This window comes from Puma concolor, chromosome B1 (assembly GCF_028749965.1).
Source record: "Puma concolor isolate L17-30 chromosome B1, mPumCon1.1.hap2, whole genome shotgun sequence".
Classification (NCBI taxonomy): Eukaryota; Metazoa; Chordata; class Mammalia; order Carnivora; family Felidae; genus Puma; species Puma concolor.
In genome coordinates, this window is record NC_141670.1 from 97,971,271 (window position 1) to 97,998,970 (window position 27,700).

The window sequence follows — 27,700 nt, forward strand, 5'->3', positions numbered from 1 at the left end:
TCATAGTCTCTTTTGAGTCAGAAAAATAGCTGGTTAAGGGAGTCACCATGTAGTATATGTCACAGCACCATTATCCTTCAAGTTAAACATTTTGAAACACACAGGAAATACATGGAGACAAATGAAAATGAAAACACAATTGTCAAAATCTTGGGGATGCAGCAAAGGCTGTTCTAGGAGGGAAATTTATAGCAATACAGGCCTACTTTGATAACTAAAAAAGTATCAAATAACAACCTAACCTTACATCCTAAAGGAACTAGAAAAAGAAGAACAAAGCCCGGAGTCAACAGAAGGAAAAAAAAATAAAGACTAGAACAGAAATAAATGAAATTAAAAAAATTTTTGAATCATACATTCATGACAGATCATATAACCTTTTGTCCAAAATTAGACATGTTTAAAGCACAATCATTTGGATAATTTTTCACGATAGTCTCCTTTGGAGTTCCTGTTTGTGGTATGAAAACATGTCAACAGATTGTTCACTACTCTTCCTCTCTAGAGGTAGAGCTTAATTGCCCTTCCCTTGAGTGTGGGCTGGACTTAGCAACTTACTCCTAACAAATAGTATATAGTGGAAATGACTGCATCATTTATAAGACTAAGTCAGCTTCCCCTCTTTCTCTGTTTTGGAGAAATCTATTTCTCCATAACTTGCTTTGGGGGAAGCCAGCTGACATGTGGGGACATTCCAACAGCTCTACAGGAGAGACCCATTTGGCAAGGAACTAAGGTCTCTCAACAATGGCTATGTGTGTAAGCCATCTTGGAAGCAGATGCTCTAGCTTCAGTTAAGCCTTCAAATAACTGTATCCCTGGACAACATTTTGACTGCAACCTCAAGACAGATCCTGAGTCAGAACTACCCAGCTAAGTCGTTCATGAATTCCTGACTCACAGAGACACCTATGAGATAATAAATGTCTGCTGTTTTAAGTCCCTAAATTTTGGTGTAATTTGTTACCTAGGAATAGATAACTAATACACTGTTATATAATGAAAGAAATCTTGTTAATAAAATCATCAATAATAGAAAATAGTCATATTCATGTCTAGAGTAGCTGTATAATGCATTTTTTTGAGGTCTACTTTTTTCTTCCTTGGGAAGCATAAGGCAACACCAAAAGAAAAGTTATCTAAACTGGTATTCTCTAACGTTGTGTCAGTCACATAATATAGTATTTATTTTGATATTTGATTACTATTTGGTAGATAATATATGATAGTTCTATGCACCAAAAGGTTAAAACTAAAATGTGTTAATAGTTTAATAGAAGTTGTCCATTTTTTTTTTTTTTTAAAGCAGGGAAGAATCTAAATTACAAGTTTTAAAAAATCATTGAACAGGGACATAAGACTAGTCTAACAATAATTAAAAACCTCTCCTTGGGGGCAGTTCTCCATATTCCTACCCCATCCCCCCCCCCCCCCGCTTTTAATGTCTTATGACATTAGGGAAGCAATGTAGTTTCAGAAATAATTCAGAAAGACTCTCCTTCAATTTCCAATTCTGCTTCTTGTTAGTTTTGTGATCTTTAGCAAGTCATTTAATCTTCTCTTGGTTTTACTTTCCTCATTTATAAAATGGGGCCAGAGATCATGACGTACATCTGGAGCTGATTTTGAAGATTAAATGAGATTAATGAATGTAAAATACCTAACGTAGTCCCTGGGTTCACATTCTACTCATAAACATCAATCCAGCTCTTATCTCCAACTATAAAAATAATATATATATTAAAATTAAAAGTTAAGAAGGTGAAAATAATAATATAAAACATACCATTAGAGAAGTCACTTTAAAGTTAAATATTCATTACAGTTGACATTTGAACAATGCAGAGGTTAGGAGTCCCTACACCCCAGGCAACTGAAAATCAAGTATAAATTTTAACTTCCCCAAAACTTAAATAATAATAGCCTACTGTTGACTGGAAGCCTTATGATAACAGTTAATTAACACATATCTTGTATGTATTATATACTGTATTCTTACAATAAAGCAAGCTAGAGGAAAGAAAATGTTATTAAGAAAATCATAAGAAGAGAAATTGATACCATAAGTTTGTATCATCTGTTTACAAGATGAATCATCTGTCAGTACCTACATCAACACGGTCTTATGCGATACAGAACACTGTAGATTTACACATATTACTAACACTAGACACCCAAAATGAAAAGATGTTAAAAAGAAATTCATATTTATTTACAGACAACTTATGTGTTGATAATGAAGAAAGAGCAATATGATTTCTTTATGGTAGCCTAGTATAATTGATAGTATTACTTCATGGTAGCCTAGCCTATAGACTAGAGTAAATCATTAAAAATTTTTTAGGGCACACTGTATTATATTCATAACACAATACTGGAAACACTGCTGCAGAAAAGCAAAAAGCAAAGTTATAAAGCAGTAAGAAAACTAACACATTATTAATTTTATATTAAAATCAATCATCTTATGCCTCTATAAGGATAGACTATTCCCTTCCACAGAAATCTTGCACGCAATGTTCTACAGGATGAATACTTATACAACGATGATGATGACACAGTTCTTGCTGTACAATTATTAGATTTTTGCAAATATTGATTTGCACGAAGACACACAAATGCACAACAGATAAGTTTATTAACTGTATGGCATAATGATTATCTACTATTCATTAAGTGGAAGTGGATCATCATAAAGGTCTTCATCCTCCTCATCTTCATATTGAATAGGCGGAGAAGGAGGAGGAGGAGGAGGGGTTGGTCTTGCTGTCTCAGGAGTGGCATAAGCAGATGTGAAGGTGCAAGGGGAGGCGGGAGAGGCAGGCACACTTGGTGTAACTTTACAGAAATATATTGTAATTTCTTTCTGACTTCTCTGCTTTTTTGTTTCTCTAAAAATATTCCTATATGTTATCAAAACTTCTTCCACCATTTGCTTTATTATTAGTGCCCATATCATAGAAGGGTTTGTGTCATAAAAGAGGTCAAAAGCAGTCCTGAATAATTAGAACGTTACGGCCGGATTGTCTAGTGTCAATTTGTTTGCTGGCACTGGATGTGGCCATGTGTGGAGATGGCACATCTCCATTAAGTCATCTTCTGTTCATTCCTCAGGTGTGGTGTCTATTAGCTCTTGAAATTTTGTAAGATCTAGGGGCGCCTGGGTGGCGCAGTCGGTTAAGCATCCGACTTCAGCCAGGTCACGATCTCGCGGTCCGTGAGTTCGAGCCCCGCGTCAGGCTCTGGGCTGATGGCTCAGAGCCTGGAGCCTGTTTCCGATTCTGTGTCTCCCTCTCTCTCTGCCCCTCCCCCGTTCATGCTCTGTCTCTCTCTGTCCCAAAAATAAATAAAAACGTTGAAAAAAAAATTAAAAAAAAAAAAAAAAAAGAAATTTTGTAAGATCTTTATATTGAAACCCTTTACTTCCCTGCCCTGACACCTTTTTGCCAGATCCACAATCTCTTTCATGATTTCCCTAATTGGCTCTGTCATAAATCTTGTGAAGTCATGCACAACATCTGGACACAATTTTCTCCAGCAAGAATTTATTGTTTCAGGACTGATGACTTTTGTGGCTTTTTCTTTTTTTTTTTTTTTAATTTTTTTTTTTTTTTTAACATTTATTTATTTTTGAGACAGAGAGAGACAGAGCATGAACTGGGAAGGGGCAGAGAGAGAGGGAGCCACAGAATCGGAAGCAGGCTCCAGGCTCTGAGCCATCAGCCCAGAGCCTGACGCGGGGCTCGAACTCACGGACTGCGAGATCATGACCTGAGCTGAAGTCGGACGCTCAACCGACTGAGCCACCCAGGCGCCCCTTTTGTGGCTTTTTCTATAACAACAATGGCATCTTCAGTGGTGTAGTCCTTCCAGACTTTCATGATGTTCTATTGGGGTCCCCCTCCACGGCATTGACAATCCTTTCCATAGAGTACCATGTGTAATGATGTCTAAAGGCCCTTGTGACCCCTTGATCTAGAGGTTAAATTGGAGATGTTTTGTTTGGGGGCAATTAGACTGACATCTTTGGTACTGAACTCATGGGGTTCTGGGTGGCCAGGGGCATTGTCCAATATCAAAAGAACTTTCAAAGGCAGTCCCTTACTGGTGAAGTACTTCCTGACTTCAGGGGCAAAGCATCAACAGAACCAGTCCAGAAAAAGGATTCTCATTGCCCAGGCCTTCTTGTTGTACAACCAAAAGACTGGCAACTGGTGTTTATCTTTTCCTTTCAAGGTTTGGGGCTTAGCAGCTTTATACATAAGGGCAGTCCTAATCATAAACCTGACTGTGTCTTCACAAAACAGAGTTAGCCTATTCCTTCCCACCTTAAATTCTGGTGCTCACTTTTCTTCTTAACTAATGTCCTATGCAACATTTTTCTTTCTCCCAGAATAGGGCACTTTTGTCTGTATTAAAAACCTTGAGGCGCACCTGGATGGCTCAGTTGGTTGAGTGTCTGACTTAAGCTCAGGTCATGATCTTGGGGTTCATGAGTTCAAGCCCCACATTGGGCTTGCTGATGTCATTGCAGGACCCGCTTCAGATCCTCTGTTCCCCTCTCTCTGCCCCTCTCCCACTTGCACTCTCTCAAAAATAAATAAACATTAAAAAACAAAAAACAAAAACCTTGAGGCAGATATCCTTCCTCCTCACTGATTTTTTCAATGACATCTGGGAAGTCATCTGCAGTCTCTTAGCAGAATCTGCTTCTCCTGATATCTTGACATTTTTAAAGCTAAACCTGCTTCTAAAATAGTCAGACCATCCTTTGTGCTGGCATTAAATTCTCCTGCTTTAGATCCTTAACCTTCCCTTTGCCTTAAGTTGTCATATCATGACCGCTTTTTCTTAAATCATATTAGTCTATAGGTATGCCTTCCTTCTAGCAATCCTGCACCTACATAAAAATTGCTTTTTCAATACGAGATAAAAAGATCTTTTCACAAAAAGTGCAATGTTTTTGCACATGCTGGCCTAACTGTAGTGATTGCTTCAGGAATTTCCTTTCCTTTTTTACAATGGCCCTCATGCAGGATTTATTTATGTTGAAATGGTGGCCAATTGCAGCTGCAGATCTCAATCAACAGGACATATCAAGCAATTTAACTTTTTCTTGTAATGTCCTAACTTTTGTCTGCTTCTTGGGAGCATTTCCAGCATTACTAGTGGCATTTCATATGGGTCCCACGGTGTTATTCAAGGTTTACACTATTGCACGAAGAAAAATATGCAAGAACTGCAAGAAATCACTTTTTACTGCAATTTACTGGAAAGACAAACTGCTCACACAGAGATGATTAACGTCACGGGGGGTTGTAAGTAGGTAACACTTGAGGTCACTGCAACAGCAACAATAGGAGATAGCAATAAGATTATTCCAGTAGTACAGTATGTGCTATGGTTAATTTTATGCAGTTATGATTTAATAATGCAGCTTTACATTTGTTTACACTTCTCTCAATTGCGAATAGCTCCATGTAAGTATTTGTTTAAGTTTTGATAAATTTTAACTTTTAATAATAGATCTGTGTATATTTTATGGTAGTAAATGATAAAACAGACTGTATCTACACATATTTTATGCATTCATGACGTATGTAACTTTTTCTCAAAATTTTCAATATTTCTAGACTATGTAGTTCATCTGTGAGCTTTTTCATACTGTCACAAATCTCCAAAAAACCTTCTAATATATTTATTGAAAACAACCCACATATAAGTGGATCAGCACAATTCAAATCCACGTTGTTTAAGGGTCAACTGTATTTTGTCAAAGGTGCTCAACATCATGGCCAAACACCTTTTTCCTTGACTTTTAATTTTCCAAAATCTCCAACAGTAAAAAACCGAACACACAAAATCCAAACCACGATCTTGTCAAAAGTTTGAGCAGAGAAGGTCATCTCTCAGCCACCTTCACACTGGCCACATCTCATAAGAAAGTGTGCTGAAAGTCCTTCTTCTTACTAATTGGTCTAGCTGGGTGTTCCCAGCGCTTTTTATATTTTTAATATCAAATTAACATAGGTAGCTATTGCACTAGTGGAACAGATATTTAAAACATAAGACTATTTTTTTATTAAAAATTTTTTTTAATGTTTATTCATTTTTGAGAGAGAGAGAGAGACAGAGCACAAGCAGGGGAGGGTCTGAGAGAGAGGGAGACACAGAATCTGAAGCAGGTTCCAGGCTCTGAGCTGACAGCACAGAGCCTGATGCAGGACTCAAACCCACCAACCATGAGATCATGACCTGAGCTGAAGTTGGAGGTTTAACCAGACTGAGCCAGCTAGGTGCCCCAACATAAGACTGTTTAAAGGAGTTTGCCTTTTGACAAAAATGTCATACTTTTAATGAAACAGATTTTGTTAGCAATATATTAGAAAAGATTTTAAGGTAAACAAAGATCTCAACTTACTCTTCAGCAGGCAGGCCAATTAACAACAACTTGTCAGATTCTTTCCAATAAGCCACATGGATTTGTTTCCCATTTAAAAGAAGGGATGAGCTAAGAAAAAATAGAGTGAAAATAAAGTCAGAATATCTTTAAATGTCATAAAATTATAAACAGTCACTCATAAAAGATTACACATGGTATGATTTAAGAACCGCATGCTTAATAAGCAAGTTTCTTGGCATTTATCTGTCACACAGAAAAGGCAAGGAATTGTATAACAACAATAATGTATTCTGAAATATTCTTTTAAATATCTATAAAAAGCTCCAGGTCAAACAAAAGTAGTCACATTACAGTAAAAGGTATTGAAATTCTTTTGCTAAATTAAGTGACTATACATTATTTTTTTCCCAAAAGAAAGCTTCCATCACTGTGCTAATTTACCAAATCTTTTCTGATTGCCTATTTATTAAGAGAAATTTCTATTTATTAAGAGAAATTACAAAGAAAGGACAACATGGTTCCAGCTCACAAGTGATAATTCAATATGGGGCACATGTACTTAAACAAAGAACCAAAATATAAGTCAGATTTAAACATGTACTCAAGGAAACTTTTGGGATAATGTATATATTCATTGTGGTAATGGTCTCAGGGTCATACACCTCTGTCAAAACTGATCAAATTGTATATTTTACATATATGCAATTTACTTCAATCAAGTTGGAAAACATATTAAATGTGTTCTAAAAAGAGATATAATAAAGAACTATGAAAGCAGAGTATGATCCTTCTTGTAATGTGGGTAGATGGTGTGAAGAAAATATATTCAGTGTTTGTTTTTGCTTTAAAGTTTATTGATTTTTGAGAGGGAGAGAGCATGTGCATGTGTGCAAGCAGGGAAGGGGCAGAGAGAGAGAGAGGGAGAAAGAGAACCTCAAGCAGGCTCCGCGCTGTCAGCACAGAGCCCGATGGGGGGTTTGATCTCACGAACAATGAGGTTATGACCTTAGCCAAAATCAAGAGTCAGACACTTAACTGACTAAGTCGCCTAGATGTACCCCTTCCTTTTTTTTTCTTTAGTATTTTTTTTTTTCTTTAAGTGAGAATACACACATCAGTTTTCATTGGTTGAGTCCTTGGAATATAATGTATATTCTATACTACAATAGAGATAAGTGTGTGGGATTTTAAACATGAATTGCTAAATAGATTTTTTTCAAAAGAAATATTACTTTTGTCTTAATAAAGTTTAAAAATATATATGCTTTTTGACAAATATTAGATTCTTTTTATACTCAGACATTAATATCACTATAGTTTTAAAACTGTGTATACAAGACGTACATGTTGCTAAGGAATCCCTGAAATAATAATCATTTTCATATTTACTGTTTTACAAAAAAGTTTTTCTACCTACATTTACTGTTTTCCACATGTTTAATCCATATCTTATCATTAATAACAAGATCTAAACATCAAGTAAAATAACATCTATCCTTTAGAGTAAAAAGAAAAAATCAAATCCACATGGAGAAACTTAAAACAAAATTTCTTTCCAATAAGATTAAAAAGGAGGCCTGAACTTTGAAAACATTATCCTAAGAAGCCAGTCATAAATAAGCATGTATTATGATTTCATTCACATGAAATGTCCGGTATAGGTTTTTATTTGGGTATCATGAAAATATTCTAAAATTGACTGTGGTGATGGTTGCCAAATTGTACGCTTTAAATGGGCAAATTGTATGATAAATGAATGATGTCTCAATAAAGCTGTTTAAAAAAAATAAAAGGAGGGCACCTGGGTGACTCAGTCAGTTAAGCAACTGACTCTTGATGTCGGCTCAGGTTATGATCTCATGGTCGTGAAATTGAGCCCTGTGCTGGGCGCCATGCTGAACATGGAGCCTGCTTGGGATTCTCTCTCTCCCTCTCTCTTTCTGCCCCTCCCTATGGGCATCCTCTTTCTCTCTCTCTCAAAAAAAATAAAGAAACATTTAAAAAGTAAAAATAAAAAATAAAAGGAGGCCTGCAACATATTTTTTCATATCATTATTTTAATTTTTTTCTCTAATGTTTAATACATACTATTTGTTATTGTTATTATTTTTTATTATAATCAAGTGCATACTATTTGCTAGACATTGTATTTTTTAATCTTTTTAATATCGTCTTCAGGCATTACTATCATTATATTTTTTAAATTTTTGTTAAGTTTTATTTAAATTCCAGTTAGTTGGGGCTCCTGGGTGGTTCAGATGGTTAAGTGTCCACCTCTTGATTCAGCTCAGGTCATGATCTCATTGTTCATCAATCGTGGGATCGAGCAATGTGTCGGGTTCTTCACTGACAGCACAGAGCCTGCTGGGATTCTCTCTCTCCCTCTCTCTCTGCCTCTCCTCCACTTGTGCTTTGTGTCTCTCTCAAAATTAAATAACTATTTATAAAGACATAAAATAAATTTTAAAAATCCTTTAAATTTCAATTAAACATACAGTGTAATATTAGTTTCAGGTGTATAATACAGTGATTCAACACTTCCATACATCACCCAGCGTTCATCACAGCAAGTGCATTCCTTAATCCCGATCATCTATTTTACCTATTCTCCCACCAACTTCCCACCTGGTAACCAGCAGTTTGTTCTCTATAGTTAAAAGTCTGTTTCTTAGTTTGCCTAGCTCTCTCATTTTATTTTCTCTTTGCTAACTTGTTTTGTTTCTTAAATTCCAAATATGAGTGAAATCGTTTGGTATTTGTCTTTCTCTGACTCATTTAGCTTAGCATAATACTCTCTAGCTCCATCTGTGTTGTTGCAAAGATAAAGACTCCACTAAAAAAGAGAACATTAGGCCAATATCTCTGATGAACGTGTATGCAAAAATTCTCAATTAACTACTAGCAAACTGAATCCAACAACACATTAAAAAAAATCATTCATGGGGCACCTGTGTTGCCTCAACTCAGTTGGTCGAGTGTCTGACTTTGGCTCAGATCATGATCTCCCAGTTCATTGGTTCAAGCACCACATTGGGCTCGCTGATGTCAGCGTCTGTCTGTCCCTCTTTCTCTCTACCCCTCCCCCCTTTCTTTCTCTCTCTCTCTCTCTCTCTCTCAAAAATAAACAAACATTACAAAAAAATCATTCACCACAATCAAGTGGGATTTATTCCTGAGTTGCAAGGGAGGTTCAATATTTGCAAATCAATCAACGTGACACACCACATTAATAAAAATTAAAAAATATCATTTCAATAGAGGAGGAAAAAGCATTTGACAAAGTACAACATTCACTCATGATAAAAATCCTCAACAAAGCAGGTTTATAGAGAACATATCTCAACATAATAAAGGCCTTATATGAGAAACCTGCAGTTAATATCATCCTCAGTGGGGAAAAACTGAGAGATTTGCCTCTATGGTCAGGAACAAGACAAGGTCTTGCTGAGCTGTCAGCACAGACCCCGACACAGGGCTCAAACTCATGGACCGTGAGATCATGACCTGAGCCGAAGTCGGATGCTTAACAGACTGAGCCACCCAGGCACCCCTAAAGTAATCTTGAAAAAGAAAAGCAAAGCTAGAGACATCACAATTCTAGACTTTAAGTTTTATTACAAAGCTGTAGTGATCAAGACAGTTTGGTATAGGCATAAAAACAGACACATAGATCAACGGCACAGAATAGAAAAACCAGAAACAAACCCAAACCTATATGGTCAATTAATCTCCAACAAAGAGGAAAAAAAGAATATCCAATGGGAAAAAAGACTGTTTCTTCAACAAATGGTGTTGGGAAAACTGGACAGCAACATGGAGAAGAATGAAACTGGACCACTTTCTTACACCATACACAAAAATAAACTCAAAATGGATGAAAGATCTAAATGTGAGACAGGAAACCATTAAAATCCTAAAGGAGAACACAGGCAGTAACTTCTTTGACATTGGCTGTAGCAACTTACTTCTAGATATGTGTCCTAAGGCAACGAAAACAAAAGCAAAAATAAACTACTGGGACATCATCAAAATAAGCTTCTGCACAGTGAAGGAAACAGTCAACAAAACTAAAAGGCAATCTATGGAATGGGAGGAGATATTTGCAAATTACGTATCTGATAAAGGGTTAGTATCCAAAATACATAAAGAACTTATAAAACTCAACGACCAAAAAACAAATAATCCAACTAAAAAAATGGGCAGAAGACATGAATAGACATTTTTCCAAAGAAGACATACAGATGGCCAACAGACACATGAGAAGATGTTCAACATCACTCATTACCAGGGAAATGCAAATCAATACTATAATGAGGTATGACCTCATACCTATCAGAATGGCTAAAACCAACAGTACAAGACACAATAGGTGCTGGCAGAGAAAAGGGAACCCTCTTGCATTGTTGAGGGGAATGCAAACTGGTGCAGATGCTCTGGAAAACAGTAGGAAAGTTCCTCAAAAAGTTAAAAATAGAACTACCCTACCATCTAGCAATTGCACTAAGTATTTTCCCAAAGATTACTAAAACACTAATTCAAAGGGATATATACACCTCAATGTTTATAGCAACATTATCTACAAGCAACATTATCTACAACAACTAAATTATGGAAAGAGCCTAAATGTCCACTGACTGATGAATGGATAAAGAAGAGGTGGTATATATATACACAATGGAATATTACTCAGCCATAAAAAAAAGAAATCTTGCCATTTGCAATGACATATATGGAGCTAGAGTATTATGATAAGTGAAATAAGTCAGAGAAAGACAAATACCATATGATTTTACTCAACATGTGTTTTTTTTTTTTTTTAATTTTTTTTTCAACGTTTATTTATTTTTGGGACAGAGAGAGACAGAGCATGAACAGGGGAGGGGCAGAGAAAGAGAGGGAGACACAGAATCGGAAACAGGCTCCAGGCTCCGAGCCATCAGCCCAGAGCCCGACGCGGGGCTCGAACCCGCGGACCGCGAGATCGTGACCTGGCTGAAGTCGGACGCTCAACCGACTGCGCCACCCAGGCGCCCCACAACATGTGTTTTTGAATGCAAATTTATATATTAAATATAGCCTCAGTTACTAGTGTCTGGAAAATGAGTCCCAGAATTAAACATGACTTTTATTTAGAAAACAAGGAAATTCTTCTTGCTATTATCCTGCAGATCTTATCTTTTAGAATCTTAGAGGTGTCATTTTTACCAAAAGATGGGAAAAGTTCCTTAGAAAATCCAACTTTATATTTCTAAAACTTTTGAAATATTAAGAAAGAAAAATGGTTTGTAATCCCTAGATTTATTTTATTAAAAAAACAAAAAACAAAACTCAACCAAGTTTTGAGCATCCTCCTCCCATAAGTTAACTGTGGCATTTCAAAGTCGGGGCTTACTAAATCGACTTTGAATGGGATGTGTGGCTCTATAACTGAGTATATGGTATATTTTATTTTTCAAAAAATTATGTCACATCAGTCTTGTTTATTCATCAAGTTAACTTGCATAGATGATACAAGGAACATTCTGGCTCCTCTTCTTAAAGTGTATGTGTATTGTGTTTTTTTCTGTCATTGTTGTAGAACAGACTATTTTGAACTACATGAAAAATGCAGTGTTCAGTCATTCTTACCAACCACAGGGGTATTGCCTAGCAAATTAATAATCAAGACAAAAACATGAAAGAGCCCAGACTCAACATAATGTCATGCTTAAGAAATACCACCTTCATGAATAAATGCTACAATATATGTCATTAGTCCAAATTTGTTATTTAAAGTATGCCAAACACCCAGATCTACAGCTGTATTGAGAACTTACACCTTATAGGTGACCAGTAGAAATGTTAGGTAAGAAACAAAATATCTGCAGACATCATATCTGCTATGTAGATATCTACATTATAGATACAAATATATTTGTATAACAGTACTTGTATTAGTATTTTGTCAGAACCAAGGTACAGAACTTGCAAGAAATAGAATAAAAGCTAAATAAAAATCAATTCTTACCTAGTAACTTGAGTCCCAGTTACATTTTCCAACATGTCACAGAGTGTGAGAAATATCCCTCTCACACTTTTCAGTTTCTGAGATGCATCAGAAACTGGATAATGATAAAGAATTTCCTGCTGTTAAATGAAAAGAAAGAGAAGTGATCAACCCCCCCACAAATTTTCCAACCATTACTTTTGTCATGGAAACTTCAGGCTTTGTACTATTAAGAAAAGAACAAAAAAATGAATCCTTTCAGCTTCAGGGGAAGTTTCATTCAAACAAACACAAGAAAGGAAGTATGTCTGGAATTTTAACACATTACTTAGTATTTAAAACACTACATTTGGAAGTCAGTTACAAACTGTCAAAATTGGTCATAATACCAAAATATATACTGAGTAGGACACTCATTAGTTAGAATAATTACAATTAATTTCAATGTTTTAAACTTTAATCTCCTTTACAATAAATTCTAATAATAATATTTTATTATATTTGATTACTCAAATTTTCTGATCTCCTGTGGTAGTGTATCTGTATGGATACCACATGTAACTTGTAAGAGTCTTTAATTTTAATTACTTTCATTACTGACATTTAAAAGATAATCATCATCTTTGGTGAAATCATTAAATCCTTATTCAAACATAAGACGGTACTACAATTAAATTTACAAAGTAAGAATACAAAATGAAAGTAGTGCAAGTAGAGAGAAAGCAGTATTATGATATTATAATATCTTATCTGTCTTAAATGTAAAAGGGTTTGCCCACCACAAATTAAACTTTAAAAGAAAGCACATTTTAAATTATGGAAAAAACTAGATCTATAAGATAATTCACAAAATGCTTAATATATATTTTTTTGCTTTCAAGAAAAGCATGTTCCCAAGAAACAAACAGTTTTCATAAAATAAAATAAATTTCAAAATCAGGATAGGCATTGTGCTAGATCTTTTACACAAAGGAATGAATCATTCTGTACCTCACTTTTCTGTTGTTAAAACAACATGCTATTTTCCTCACAGGTTAAATTAAAAGCAGGCAAAATAAAAATTTCTATATGAAATCATAGAGAATTCAAAGTAGCTCCCAGTTATGCTATTTAATATTTATTTAATATTTAATATCTGTAAATATTAATACAGTCACTATTGAAAAGCCAAACTCCTAACTTGCATCTTTTCCTTGATCCTCTCTCTAAAGAGTGTTCTACATCTTATTTTGATCTCTCGTTACAAGAAATAATTATGTGACTTAGAGTCCATGTCTTGGCAACTTTTACATCATGACAAATACAAATAATTAATAAACTGGACACACCTTTTTTTATACTTATCAAGCACATTCAATATATGCAAATTGCTATAGAATATGTTGGCCAAATACACTCTGCCTAACCCTCAAATTTTCTTGCAATATTTCTACTGTAAAACAGTTACAAAAATCCTATCTTTAAAAATTAAGCCAAACATCAGTTAAGCTCTTCTGTTATGCTTACTTAGTAAAGTTAAACCTTGACTAGTAAATACACTTATTGCATTTGGTCAAATACCAAACACCACTTTAAACAAATAACCATACACTCTTTGATTAAGTTTTTGAAATTTTCAAATCTTATAACTTGGAGAATACAAGTTATTAACTATGTAACTCACATGAAAACTAAATGACCCTATGACATTTTATTGTATGCTAAGTCATATTAGTAAAAAAAGTCATTTGAAAAAGTCTCTATTCCAACCTCTGCAGCAACCAGCCCAGAAAGCCTCACTGTTAAGGACCTGGCAAACTCAACAGTTTCTAACCAGTTTAATTAGCTGTCTTTTTAGGCACTTGTTAGTGGCATGCATTTGCAGCAGCTTCCACTCTGTTCAGTAAGAATAAAAAGCCTCTCCTAATTACAGTGTTGATACAAGGCTGTCAACAGACAGAAACTTGTTCATTTGAGAGACGTCTACACACTTTCCCATGGAAAGAAAGGCAAAGATGACAAAAGGCCTCAGCAGTATTCTACTCCAGGATGACCTAGAAAGTTTCAGAGTGTTAGCATCCCAGGATTTTGTTGTGTGTTTTTATATAATAAATGGTTAAATTTCTCATTTAACTAGTAATACATGCAAGAAATCAGAATAATTAACTTTAGGTCTTTCTGTTTTCAGAACACAGAAAATTATAAAAAATACACATAAGTAAATCCTTTCTTTTCCATTTCAATTATTGACTAAATTTTGATATACAAAGAAGCAACACTTTTGAAAAAAATTTAAAAAAAAAAAGAAGAAGCAAGATGAGGAAACACACTCCTTGGATAAAATGGCTTTGGCAATGAGAATATAGGCTGCAAGGATTTCAAAAGCAAAGAAATGTAAATTAGGTAAAAACTTTTTAGATCTCCCTTGTGCTTGAAGCATTATGGTAAACTAGATGCTTTGAGAGACCCTTACGCTGTAAAACAAGTAGAGTTATGGCTCGAACATAACTTGTTGAACTGCTAGATATATAAGAAGGACATCTTCTCCATACCCTTTCAAGCCCCTTCCCAGAACTGCAAAGTTCTGGGAGTGGTGGGAGTGGTGAATGGTGGGCCGAAGGACAGAGGCAGGGCTGCTTTGAGGGTTGATGCCTACAATAGTGTCAGTCAGGACACTGAGTATTGAGCTAGTGCCTAGGTAGGTAAGCTGAACTTAGCACCATTGTGTTAAACCCGGATTCTTGAGTAAGGCTGAAGTACCCTAGGTCAGAGGCAGAAGCAGAAGCAGCAAATTCTCTCTGGAGGAAGGCATTCCCACTTTTAAACCAAAGGACTCCCAAAGATAAAAATCAAGCAGTTAAGTTTAGTCAGTGATCACCAAGGACACAAGAAGGCAAACCACCACAAGTCTTAGGACGTAGAGGACTCAGAGTTGGTAGAATGGGCAGATAAAGGATACAGAAGAACACAGAATATACATGAAATACTTATAGAAATAAAGTATAAAATCACTAAGACAAGACTACCAGTAGAGAAAATAACTTTCTACCTGAATGAAATAAGCAATAGTATGCGTTAACTTCATCTTCTTCTCAGCCACACAGAAAAACTACATTTTCTTACCTCCTTGCATTGGGAGAGACTAGTTCTAGACACTGGAACATGGGCAGAAGTGAAATTCTAATTTTTAAGCTAGGACTCGGAAATGTCCCATGAGATATTAAATGCTTTCTCTCTTCTTTCATTGGTGAACTAGATGCAAAATGATCTACGGCTCTGAAGCCTTTGGAAATCATGGAACCACTAGATGAAGGGCTCTGACCACCGAGCAACATGAGCAGGAACATTTATATTGAAATAAGAAACAAACTATTATGTTAAGCCACTAAGACATCAGAGTTGCTACAACGATTGGCCTATTTTGACTAACACAATGTAGTAATAATTATAAAGCACCTTTCAAGAGGAGGTGAAAACAACATCATCAGATAAATAACAACAAAAAGTATTTATCATCAAGAGACTTTTACTAAAAAGAAATACCTAAAATATATGTCTTAAGAAGAAGAAAAATGATCAAATAAGGACAGCTAGAGACAGAAGAAAGATAGTAAAGAAAGTGGTAAGCATTTATGTAAATTTAAAGAAGGTCCATTTGTATGGAATACAATGTATAAAATAAGCATTTTTATAATGTATTACTTACATATTTTATAATATATAAAATGTCACAATAATTAATAGTAGTAACACTAGTATAATTACACCCAATTTCCGGAATTTTTTAAAAAGTGATAGCATGAAAATACTGAGGAAAATAGCATGTATGTGAAGAGGGGAAATTGGAATTAAGGTGTACCAAGGGCCTTGAATTATTTTAAAAAAGAGTTAAGGTACTGCTTTAGAGTCTGCTAAAATAAACATGACAAAATTTTAAGAAAAATTACTAAAAAAATAGAAATAAAGACTACAGCAACCAATAACAGGTAAGAAAATATTATGGAAAAAGTAGTTCAAATAGAAATTTTTGAAGAAGATGGTAGAAACAAATTCAAATATTTCAGTAATCTATAAATGGACTCATTAGGTTTGTCAATTAGAAGATTGTGTAAGAGACATACCAAAACCATAAAGACACAGAATGACTGAAAAAAGTGCTTATTATTCACCTGGAAGACTATAAAAGGAAAAGACTTATTCTTTTCCTTTGCACTTTTGAGAAGGCACTCACCTCTTCCTTTGATGTTTCCGAGTCAAGCTGTAGTGTGAGATAGATAACGATATGAGGAGTGTTTAGGATATTTTGCTGGATCCCTTCAACCTCTTCTCCCCACAGAAGTTTGACTAAATCACTTGTGTTCGACTGTGTCTTTTTCTGTTTTGGTTGAGTTGTTTCCTTTTTCACAGCATATGCATTCTCAAATGTCAGTTTTACCTTTAACAATTAAACAATGTGTTGATTTTTCAACAAGGGAAAGTCAGCTGCAGTTTTCACAAAAAAGGGTCTGTACATGCATATATATTCAGGTACACACAGTACATCTAAATATCATCCTAGAATGTGAGCTCTTTACGGAAGGGACTATGTAGTCTATTTACATTTCTATCTCTAGCTCCTAGCCTAGCACATATTATTACAAATATTTATTGAGTAAGAATTTATAATTACGTGTACAAAAATTCATTTATTTAGTCACTGTATACTAAGTTACTGACAACAAAAGGAAATGCCATGGAAAAACAAGAATTCATATGATCTCATAATTTCAAAAACAGCAACACTATTACTATGAATGCTGATAGCACTGATTCATCTGGAGAAGGGAAAAAAGAAGATTTAGGATTAAAAGGAACTTCATAAAACCAGATTAGCTTTCCTTTCAAGCGAGGTGATAGTCAAACATTTTTCTTAGACATTCTTTGAGGTCCTTTAAATTAAAGACCAAGGAGGGGCGCCTAGGTGGCTCAGTTGGTTAAGTGTCCGACTTGGGCTCAGGTCATGATCTCATGGGTTTGAGCCCAGTGTTGAGCTCTGTGCTGACAGCTAAGAGCCGGGAGCCTGCTTCAGATTCTGTATCTCCCCTTCTCTCTGCCCCTCCCATGCTCATGCTCTGTCTCTCTCTGTTTCTTAATAATAAATAAATGTTAAAAAAAATTTTTTTTAAATAAAGACCAAGGAAAACTATCAATGTACTGGATCTCGGACCATGACCTTGAGAAGATTATCAGTTTTATCAAGACAGTTTTATTTTCATGGTTGACAAGATTGGTAAGAGCCAGAATGTGGTCATCCATATTCCAGTTGCTGAAAGGAAGCTTCCACTTCTCAATTACCTTTCCTTGAAAAAGGAGATGTAGATAGTTGAGTTTGGCCATGAGTTGGCCAAAGATAACTCATTCATTTTAAAGAAGCACCAGTGTGTATCTTGACTAAAAGAAGTTTTCACTAGAGATAGCTAATTTGGTAGAGTAAGGACATCATCATAAACTATATAACCACAAAGTATTCCTGTGTTTAAAATCTTATCAGAATACAGATGAGTAAAACAGGATATTCTAACTGTAATAATCCATAAAGTTTCAAATTTAAACATTAAAGTGTAATGACTCTTTTAAAATTAGGTTAAATTTGAAGTCAGACGATAAATTCATGCTTGATCAAGAATAAAGAAGTCTGCTCAACATACTTTAATAGGTATATTAAATCATCACACTGCATCCTTTAAAAGAAATCATGCACAACCTAAATATATACAATTTTTGTCAATCAAACCCAAATAAAGCAGGGGGAATGTCTAGCCAATATTTAAAAGCAGATAAAATTGTACACATTAAGTTATATTTTGAGGGGAAATCTTTAAAAGCTATTATCAAGATAGTAATATATCAAGATAGTAATAAATAATCTCTAATTTTTAATAATTTATTATGAGTTACCATTTTTAAGGCCAACTTTAAATACATGATGAATACCAACATATGTAGTCATTCTTTTTAAAAGTGAGCTTTATATATTTATATGTTTTCATAAAAAATATTACGCATATATTTTTAAAAACTCATTCATAATCACACCAGCCCATCTAATTATTGTTAGTATTAGACTATACAATAAATTTGTCCTGATGAATAAAACCTTCCAAAAGAAAAATGTCCTTTTTTGTTAGCAAGGAGGGACTATTTATGATTGTATTCCATTTTGCTTATCTGTAATTGTCTGTCTGTGGCATTTCAGGGGCACCATCTCTGTCTACCTAACGTGGATTTAGTTAAATAAACATCTTTTCTAAAATAAATCTCAGATTTATGGTATTGAGTAGAAAAGAGACATGAGGTCTAAATTCATCAATATGTATATATTTGGTAAACAGAAACTAGGTCAAGATCAGCAGTAGTCTGTATTGAAAGTAGGAGGGGAGAAATTCTTCATAAAATTTTCCTGAGGCCTGATAATCATGGTTTTCTTTACAAAACATGTAATTGTATTCCAAACAGAAAAGATAAACCTTTACTAAATTTTTCATGTTTGCCATAAACCTATGTTGAAAAATGGGCTCTTGATATTACAACACTGTGTCCAAAAAAGGCTGAATAGAGGGGCGCCTGGGTGGCGCAGTCGGTTGAGCGTCCCACTTCAGCCAGGTCACGATCTCGCGGTCCGTGAGTTCGAGCCCTGCGTCAGGCTCTGGGCTGATGGCTCAGAGCCTGGAGCCTGTTTCCAATTCTGTGTCTCCCTCTCTCTCTGCCCCTCCCCCGTTCATGCTCTGTCTCTCTCTGTCCCAAAAATAAATAAACGTTGAAAAAAATTAAAAAAAAAAAAAAAAGGCTGAATAGAAAATTGGTATATTTGGGGCGAGGGGTGGGGGTGGGGGGGGAATATTAGGCAAACTAAATAAAAATATAAAAAATTAGAGATCCTATATGGGAACAATCAAGCATTATCTGATGAAACTTAAGATGACGGTGAGAGATAGCTGAAGAGATGTTGCTTCAGAAAAGATCTTAGAAGGATGTGAAAAAGAATATTTGGTGTGAGAGGTTTTTTTTTTAATGTTTATTCATTTTTAAAAGACAGAGAAAGACAGAGCACAAGCAGGGGTGGGGTGGAGGGGGGTGGGCACAGAATCTGAAGCAGGCTCCAAGCTCTGAGCTGTCGGCACAGAGCCCAACACGGGGCTCGAACTCACTCACAAACCGCGAGATCATGACCTGAACCAAAGTTGGACGCTCAACCAACTGAACCACCCAGGCACCCCTTTGGTGTGAGGTTTTGATCCAAAAAAGCAACAGGTAAGCATTAGATGGCCTGAAAGACTATGTTCTGAGAGTTGCATCTGTAGTAGAGGGCAATGCTCAAAATATGTCTGCATAAACAGAAATACAAACATAAGCATAGACATATAAAATCCTTGAACAAGGATCTCATGAAGTGAATGGCTTGGTGGTTGAGGGTCCTTTTATCTGAGAATGAGAATTTAAGTGTGTCCAAAAGAAAATATATGGGAGCCTTTGGTGGTGTTCCTTGAAAATGTGAGAAATCCTAAGAATTTGGGGGAATTCAGAACCTAGACCTTATGACAGGATAGATGGGAGATTTGAGATTGTCCCCAGCAGTGGGCTTTGGCGAGGAACCATATATATAAGTGGAGTGGGGGAGGAGAAATCTGACTGCAGGGAGCACATGATGAGTGACATCCTAGGGAAATAGGTGTCAGAGAGACAGGCTGGGTTTGTGTTGGGAGTGTCTGTAAGAGATATGCATACCAGTGGTGAACAAGGAGAAAGGTGGTCTTCAGAGAAAGAAACATGCTTCAGCACAGGGAGGGCATCTTTTCCAGCTGAGATTCTTGTGGGTGGAGAGGTCAAAAAACCAGGTGTAACTAACCAAAAATGACAAAAGGAAATGAGGTGGTAAACTCAAAATGAAAATTCACTAATTTTACTTGAGGCAGCAACAACAACCTAAAATTTAAGACTAGTTTGCTATGCTTAGTGAAAAATGACATACTTGAAAACGAATGTTATACTTGGCAAACAACTGCACTTCTTTTCGGTGGTGTAAGGACGTTTTCCCCTCACCATGTCACAAACTCAAACAAATACACAGACCGCAGAACCATCCATTAAAATTCTTTTAAGAACTATTTTAGCCACCATTCTTCTGATTTAAGTAAAGTTAGCTTCAAGTGCAAAGATAATTACACTTTGGCCAGACATTTTGAAAAGCTTACATGTTAGGTAGCTCTAAAATGTCAGGATATCTGGTTGCCTTGATAAAATGAAAATGGGTGAGACAACTAAATTAAAAGGTAAGTGCTATTTTTAAAAAGGGGTTGATATACATAGAATTTTTTATAGAAAAAAAACTTTTATTAAGAAACATCTAATGTAAAATAGTTTACATGAAACTTCCTATAAAAGGGTTTTCATGTCTGTTGTTCCTTCCTAGATGTTAACCTGTGACATGTTTTATCATTCCTTGTTGTGGGTCTCTCTCAAAACATTTGTGTGTGTGTGTGTGCAATTTGCCCATTCTTTCTTTCTTCCTCTCCTTCCAGTTCAGGAGATGATGTGCCTTTCCTCAGGGTCTAAGGACATGCTCTCTATAACTCATCACTTCCAAAATCTTGTTTCCTTAATTACCCCCTCTCTACTTCTATCTTTAACCCTTCCATGTAACCAGCAATGTCTCTGCAGCCTCTGTCAAACAAGCAAATTCGTTCTTTCCATGCCATCCTCTTCAGAAATGGGAACGAGAGAGGTTGTCAGAATCTGAAGCAGCTCCAAGAGCTGACCAGTCTCTCACTTCTGCCTTATGGCCCTCACAGTCTCTCTCACAACACCTGGCTAGTATCTGCATGTCTGATCCTTTCTCCTTTGTCTGACAGAAGCTTTGAAAGTTCCTCCATCAAAATTCTGAAGGAATTGAGTCTATCTGAGTCAGCAAATTCTCTCCGCTTGATCCTCTTCTCTTTTGGACAATCTCACTGAGTTACTCAAGACAAAACCTGGAAGGCACCTTGGACTTCCTTTTATTCTGCAGGAAGTATCCTCTTCAATTCACATTATCTTAAATGTAATCTACTCCTTCTTCCATATCCACAGCCAAAACCTTGCTCAGGCCTTTATCACCTCTCTTCTGACTGCTGTGAAGCCAGTCACCTGGTTTCCCAAACTCCAGTCCCATTCAGAGTGAAATATTCCTAAAATGCAAATCTGACCAAGTCAGTCCTCCACTTTAAAAATATCAAGACTGGGTAGCTCGGTTGGTTAAGCATCTGACTTCAGCTCAGATCACGATCTCACAGTTTGTGAGTTAAATCAAACCCCGCATAGGGCTCTCTGCTGTCAGGGCGGAGCTTGCTTCAGATAATTTGTCTCCCACTCTCTGCTCCTCCCTGTTCATACTCTCTCTCTCTCTCTCTCTCTCAGAAATAAATAAAAACATTAACAAATTTAAAAATAAAATATCAACACAGATGGTTACTTCTGGGTTCTGAAACAGAGAAGGTTTACACTTTTTTAAAAAATTTATTTATTTATTCTGAGAGAGAGAGAGAGAGAGAGAGAGAGAGAGAGAGAGAGAGCCAGCATGCTAGCTAGGGACGGATAGAGAAGGAGAAGGAGAATCCCAAGCAGGTTCTGGGCTGTCACTGCAGAGCGTGACTCAGGGCTTGATTTCATGAACTGTGAGATCATGAACTGAGTCGAAACCAAGAGTTGGACACTCAACTGACTGAGCCACCCAGGAGCCCCCAAATACATATTTTTAAAAATTTTGCCAGTCAATTTCCTAATCTTTCCACAGCATATATGAATATCATTTTTGTGTAACAAGAAAATAATAAAAGTTAAAAAATTCCACCTAAATATCATCTCCTTTAAGAAAACTTTTCACCCCTCTCTTGGTCCTAAGAAGTACTTGAGAAGTAAGAGTCCGGGACTAATGTTCCACAGGCCGATCTCCTTAAAAGGAGTTGGCTCCCTCCAAATCTCCAGGAAAATGAACTATGGCCCAGTACTTAATGCAATCAACCCTGGTCAACTGCATAATGTGGACACAAAAACCCTGATCAAGCCAGGAGTGGGTGGTATACTACCTGCACAATTATGTGCTTGTAGAATAAATGAGTGCACAGAGCTGTGGCAGGAGATCAAAATCACAAAAGTAGGTAATTAGAAGGGTACTTGCACCTTTGTTATCATTTTAAATACCTAAAACCTCTTTTTTTCAAACCTACAACTTCTTAATTTAAAACATTTCAAACCTACAGAAAAGTTGCAAGAATATAATAATTACCCATGTATTATTCCTCATCCAGTTTTAACAATGCTTAACATTTTGTTACATTTCCTTTCTCCTTCTCTTCTCTGTCATATTCCTCTCTCCTTCCATCCTCACTCCCACTCTATGTACTAAAAAAATATTGACTGGAACACCTGGGTGGCTCAGTCAGTTGAGCATCCAACTTTGGCTCAGGTTATGATCTCGCGGTTTGTGGGTTCAAGTCCCACATCAGGCTTAATGCTATCGGTGCAGGGCTTGCTTCAGATCCTCTGTTCCCCTCTCTCTGTTCCTCCCCTCTGTGCACTCTCTCAAAAATAAATAAAACATTAAAAAAAATTGACTGAATCACTTCAGAATTATCTGCAGACATTTTAATGTTTCATTGCTAAATACTTGAGCATGTATGTACTAAGGACTGAGGCATTCTCTTACACAACCAAATATAATGATCACATTTAGGAATCTGAATATTCAATACAATATTGTTCTCAAAGTCTGTGTCCAAATTTTCCCAATTGTCCCAATATGACTATTTCCCACTGCAATCCAGGATCAATTAAGGATTAGCCACTGTATTTAGTTATATGTCACTTCAGTCTGCCTTAGTCTAGAATAGTTCTCCAGCCTTTTTTTCCTTTCATGATAGTTAAATTTTTGGACACTCTAAGACAACTGTTTTTGCAGAATGTTAAAACTTGGCTTTGAAAGAAAATGATTCGGGCTTTTTATATCTTACCTAGCGTATAGGCTTCACCTCTGGATCTCATTCTGTATTTGGAATCTATTTGTAACAGAACTTATTCAAAAACCAAACACAGAACTGCAGAGTTGGAACTGGGCTCAGATATATTTGCTCAAATCTACTCTGATTATAGATGAGAAAACTGAAGCCCTGAAGAATCTGGCAAATTGCTCAGAGCAGGGTTTTAAAATGGAGATCTGACCTCATCCTACCACATTACCACATTGTAGGTATCTCCCAGGCCATATTCTGTCACATGAAGCCTTCAGACCATTTTTATACCCTGAGTAGAAGCTGAAAATGTTGCTGTTAGATATTTTCAAATTTAAATGCTAAAAAGTCTCCTATGGTATTCTTTATAAATTAGCATTCCTCTCCTCTTATTGCTTAAATAACTGTTTTAGATGCCATAGATACAAAGCAGGTAAAACAACTTTTTCTGGGATAAGTTCACCTCAGTTAGTTCTGACCCAGTAGGAGTGAAGACCCACCCAGGCTTTGTGACAAAGGGAAGGATTGTGCACTGGAGTCAGTTTCAGTTCCTTGAGTTATTAATTCTACTACCTAGGAGAAATCATTAAATCTCTCTTAGATTCTTTTTCTTCACATGTAAAATAGAAATACAATTACTGGCATCTTACAGACTGTTATAAAGAATAGGTGAAACGATATTAGCAAAACACCGACATATGCCTGGCACGTACAAACACTAGTTCCCTTCCCAGGCCTACTCTTACCCTCCCTGAGCCTCCTAGTTTACATGGCTGGTATAGAGAAGCTTATAGTTTTCCCCACTTTCAATACTAATGATGTAAGAAAAACGTGGTTTACCAATTAAACATTATTTCTAGTTAAGAGAATTTTAACTATGTTCTAAATCATTATTCAAGACATGTTGTCCCAAATGCTGGTGCCTGCTTTTGACTATGACACAGCTATAATACTGATTCTGCTAGTAAAGCAAACAAATGTATACATGTTTATACTCAAGGGGTTAAATTAGAATAAAGTATTCCAAAATATTAATACTAGATATCCTCAGGTGGCAGGATTTTAAAAGATTTTGTCCCTTACGTTTTCTTTTTTTACAGTGAACATGTATTACCTTTATAATAAGAAAAAAATATTTCCTTAAATAATAAAAAGATTTTAATAATACACATCTTAATCTTATATTTTCAAATTATATAGTGTCAAAATCACTTTCAATTTACGTTAGGAAAGGCAAGAATGTGCTAGAGTACTGGAGCATTAACATATTCTCTCAATATGATAAATTCAAGCAACTCAAAACAGTTTTTCTTCCATCTTCAAAACAAACTGCTATTTCTTCATTTAGGTACAAGATGTACATATTGGCACATAAAAGCTGTGTGTGTGTGTGTGTGTGTGTTTAAATCCAGAACCACACTTCATGCAGCAAGATGCTCACGCTGTAAAACGCAAACTGGGCAAGGAGCAGATAAACGACTCCTACTTCACACTTAACGAGGACATGTAAATGGTGGGTGGAACTGGACCAAAATATTTAAATCATTACTTCTTCCTCTTCTTTTTCTTCTGAGTGCGCATAGCTGAATTTGCAAATGACAATCAAACATAAGTATAATGTGACTCCACTGTAAACATAATTTTTCTTTTTTGGAAGACTGAAGAGACATGGTTGAACTGTGGCAAGACTGGCAGACACTGGCAACTGACAGAGGCAAGAAAGGAGAAGCCCTTACCCAGGGCTGACATACAGCCAGTTTACTTGGGTGAAGCTGGTTCAGTTGTTAAAATACATAATTCTTCATTACTGATTGGTAAGTAGCTGCTATCTGAGCACCCTGAGGAACCACAGTACCTTGGCTGACCTCTCCACATCTGGCAACCAAAGGAGACAACAGTATACACTATTTCAGCAGTATGGCTGGTGTCTGCCTGATTGTTAATATTTCGAACACCACCTTGTCTCCATCGATATCTCTCTATCCATTCCTAAGCACTGCTGGTCACTAGCTACCATACTTATTCCAGCACTTTCATTTTGCATTTCCAAAGATAGCTACTTGTACAGAGCATCCATGTATATGTTTGGTGTGTGTGTGCTTTAAGAGAAAAAAGTGAAATAAGGGAAATGTTATTTCTTAGAAAATAAAGAATTTCATCGTGGGTGCCAATATTTCAGAATCTCAAATCATCCTGATCAATCCAGAAAGTTGCTTCATTCTCCCGCAGTCTAACTTGAAAAAAAAAAGTTTATTTATTTTTGAGACAGAGAGACAGAGAGAGAGAAACACAGAGAGAGAGAGAGAGAGAACATGAGCTCACAAGTCGGGGAGGGACAAAGAGAGAGAGAGAGAGAGAGAGAGAATCCCAAGCAGGCTCTACACTGTCAGCATAGAGCCCAATGTGGAGCTTGAACTCACAAACTGTGAGATCATGACCTGAGCTGAAACCAAGAGACGGACACTTAACTGACTGAGCCATCCAGGCACCCCAGCTAATTCCTGATACTAACAAGAGCAAAGCATTCATAAATAGAAAGTATAGCACTTTAAAAATTCAACTAAAGACCTAAAAATGTCATCTATGATACAAAATGTCAATGCTTAGACTATCAAAATAACTATTATGAAAGAGATTTATTTTTACCTACAAGGAATGAAAAATAATTCACTAAATACCTAAATAAGAGCTTGGGAATAAGGTTAAACTAGATAACAGAAAAAAATCAACAAAATGGTATAGTTTTTAAAATAAACAAAACCACATTTAAAAAAACTTAATAGTGATTTTAATAAATTAGAGAAAAGAAAATTCCATGACTGTTCAAAATGACTTTTCTAGGAACTGTATTTTCATCAACATATATGGTAGTTATAATGACAGGTTAGTCATTATAGATCTTTTTATTATTGTCATTGTTCCTGCTTACTTAGGATAAGTTTTTTTGTTTAATTTTTTTAAGTTTATTTATTTATTTTGAGAAAGAATGAGCAAGCACGAGCCAGGGAGAGGCAAAGAGCGAGGGAAAGAGAGAATCCCAAGCAGGCTCAATGCTCAGCACTGAGCCCAATGTTGGGCTTGAACCCATGAACCATGAGATCATAACCTGAGTGGAAATCAAGGGTCAGACACTTAACTGATTGAGCCACCCAGGCACCCCAGGAGGAGTTTTATTTGTAGATATTTCTCCTCTATTTAGAATCATCTCCAAAAGCTAAAAATGTTAACAAGAGCCAAATTTTTTTAAATAGTCAAGTATGTAGGGGCGTCTGGGTGACTCAGTCAGTTGAGCTTCTGACTTCAGCTCAGGTCATCATCACATGGTTCATGAGTTCAAGCCCTGTGTTGGGCTCTGTGCTAACAGCTCAGAGCATGGAGTATGCTTCAGATTCTGTGTCTCCCTCTCTGTCTGTCCTTCCCCTGCTCACACTCTCTCTCAAAAATAAACATTAAAAAAAAAAAACCCTCAGTCAAGTATGTAAGTGCAATTCACGTTATACATGGTCATTTTCAGAATCTTAAAAAAAGAAAACAGTACAAGATGTCCTTATTTTTAATTCATCAAAGAATATAGAAAAAGATTGTCCATACCTGCATGGGTCCAGGAATGCAAGACAGAACCCTTTCTATGTTTTCAGAAGTCACATCCACGTCATTCACAGCAACAAGGACATCACCTGAAAACAGAGTAACAAAGGTGGTTGTATGAATATACAAAACCCAAAAAGATCTAGAATTAGACTATTAAAAAGCATCTATTCTGGCCTCTTCAAAGTCTATGGAACTCATTATGTATTTTTATACACTTCATTAGCAGCAGAGGTAAGCTCCCACTCCACTCTTTTCTGACATAACACAGCCCAACACAGTGCCATAACTAAATACAACCTATGGAGATTTAAAGAGATGAATATTCTCATTTTGAATATAATTTGAGAGCATTATGTAAACTCAAAGGACAAGTACTGCACTTAGCAAAACTGAATCTATTCACTTAAACCCACAGTGAAAAAATTTAGCTAAAATTTTAATTCAATCCCTGTGGCATAACTCAGTATGCTGCAGGATTTGCTGTTATTGATCTATGCCTTTGTTTCAAAGGCCCCAATCATAACAAAATGCACAGCACGTTTTGGTAAAAATCGCCTTCTCCATGGCTTTTCTTTAAATGTGTATGTTTATTAAATTTGGTGGCTTTCATAAAGTAAAGATCAATGTTAAAATGGAAATTTACTTTTACAACATAATTAGAGGTAATATCAAAATACCAATGAGCTTTATTAATAAAAATATATACATACAAGGGTTATT

The 27,700-nt window shown here is 35.9% G+C and overlaps 1 protein-coding gene across 2 annotated transcripts in view; it reads right to left on the reverse strand.

Annotated features, from left to right (window-relative positions):
• INTU (inturned planar cell polarity protein) overlaps positions 1-27,700 on the reverse strand; it is a 90,420-nt gene that overhangs the window by 39,182 nt on the left and 23,538 nt on the right. For both annotated transcript variants that reach the window (XM_086704262.1, XM_025921778.2), the window contains exons 3-6: positions 26,981-27,066; positions 16,600-16,803; positions 12,411-12,529; positions 6,422-6,511 (exon numbers count right to left, since the gene is read on the reverse strand). In XM_086704262.1, coding sequence (XP_086560388.1) covers positions 6,422-6,511; positions 12,411-12,529; positions 16,600-16,803; positions 26,981-27,066 — 499 coding nt within the window. The remainder of the gene's footprint in view (positions 1-6,421; positions 6,512-12,410; positions 12,530-16,599; positions 16,804-26,980; positions 27,067-27,700) is intronic.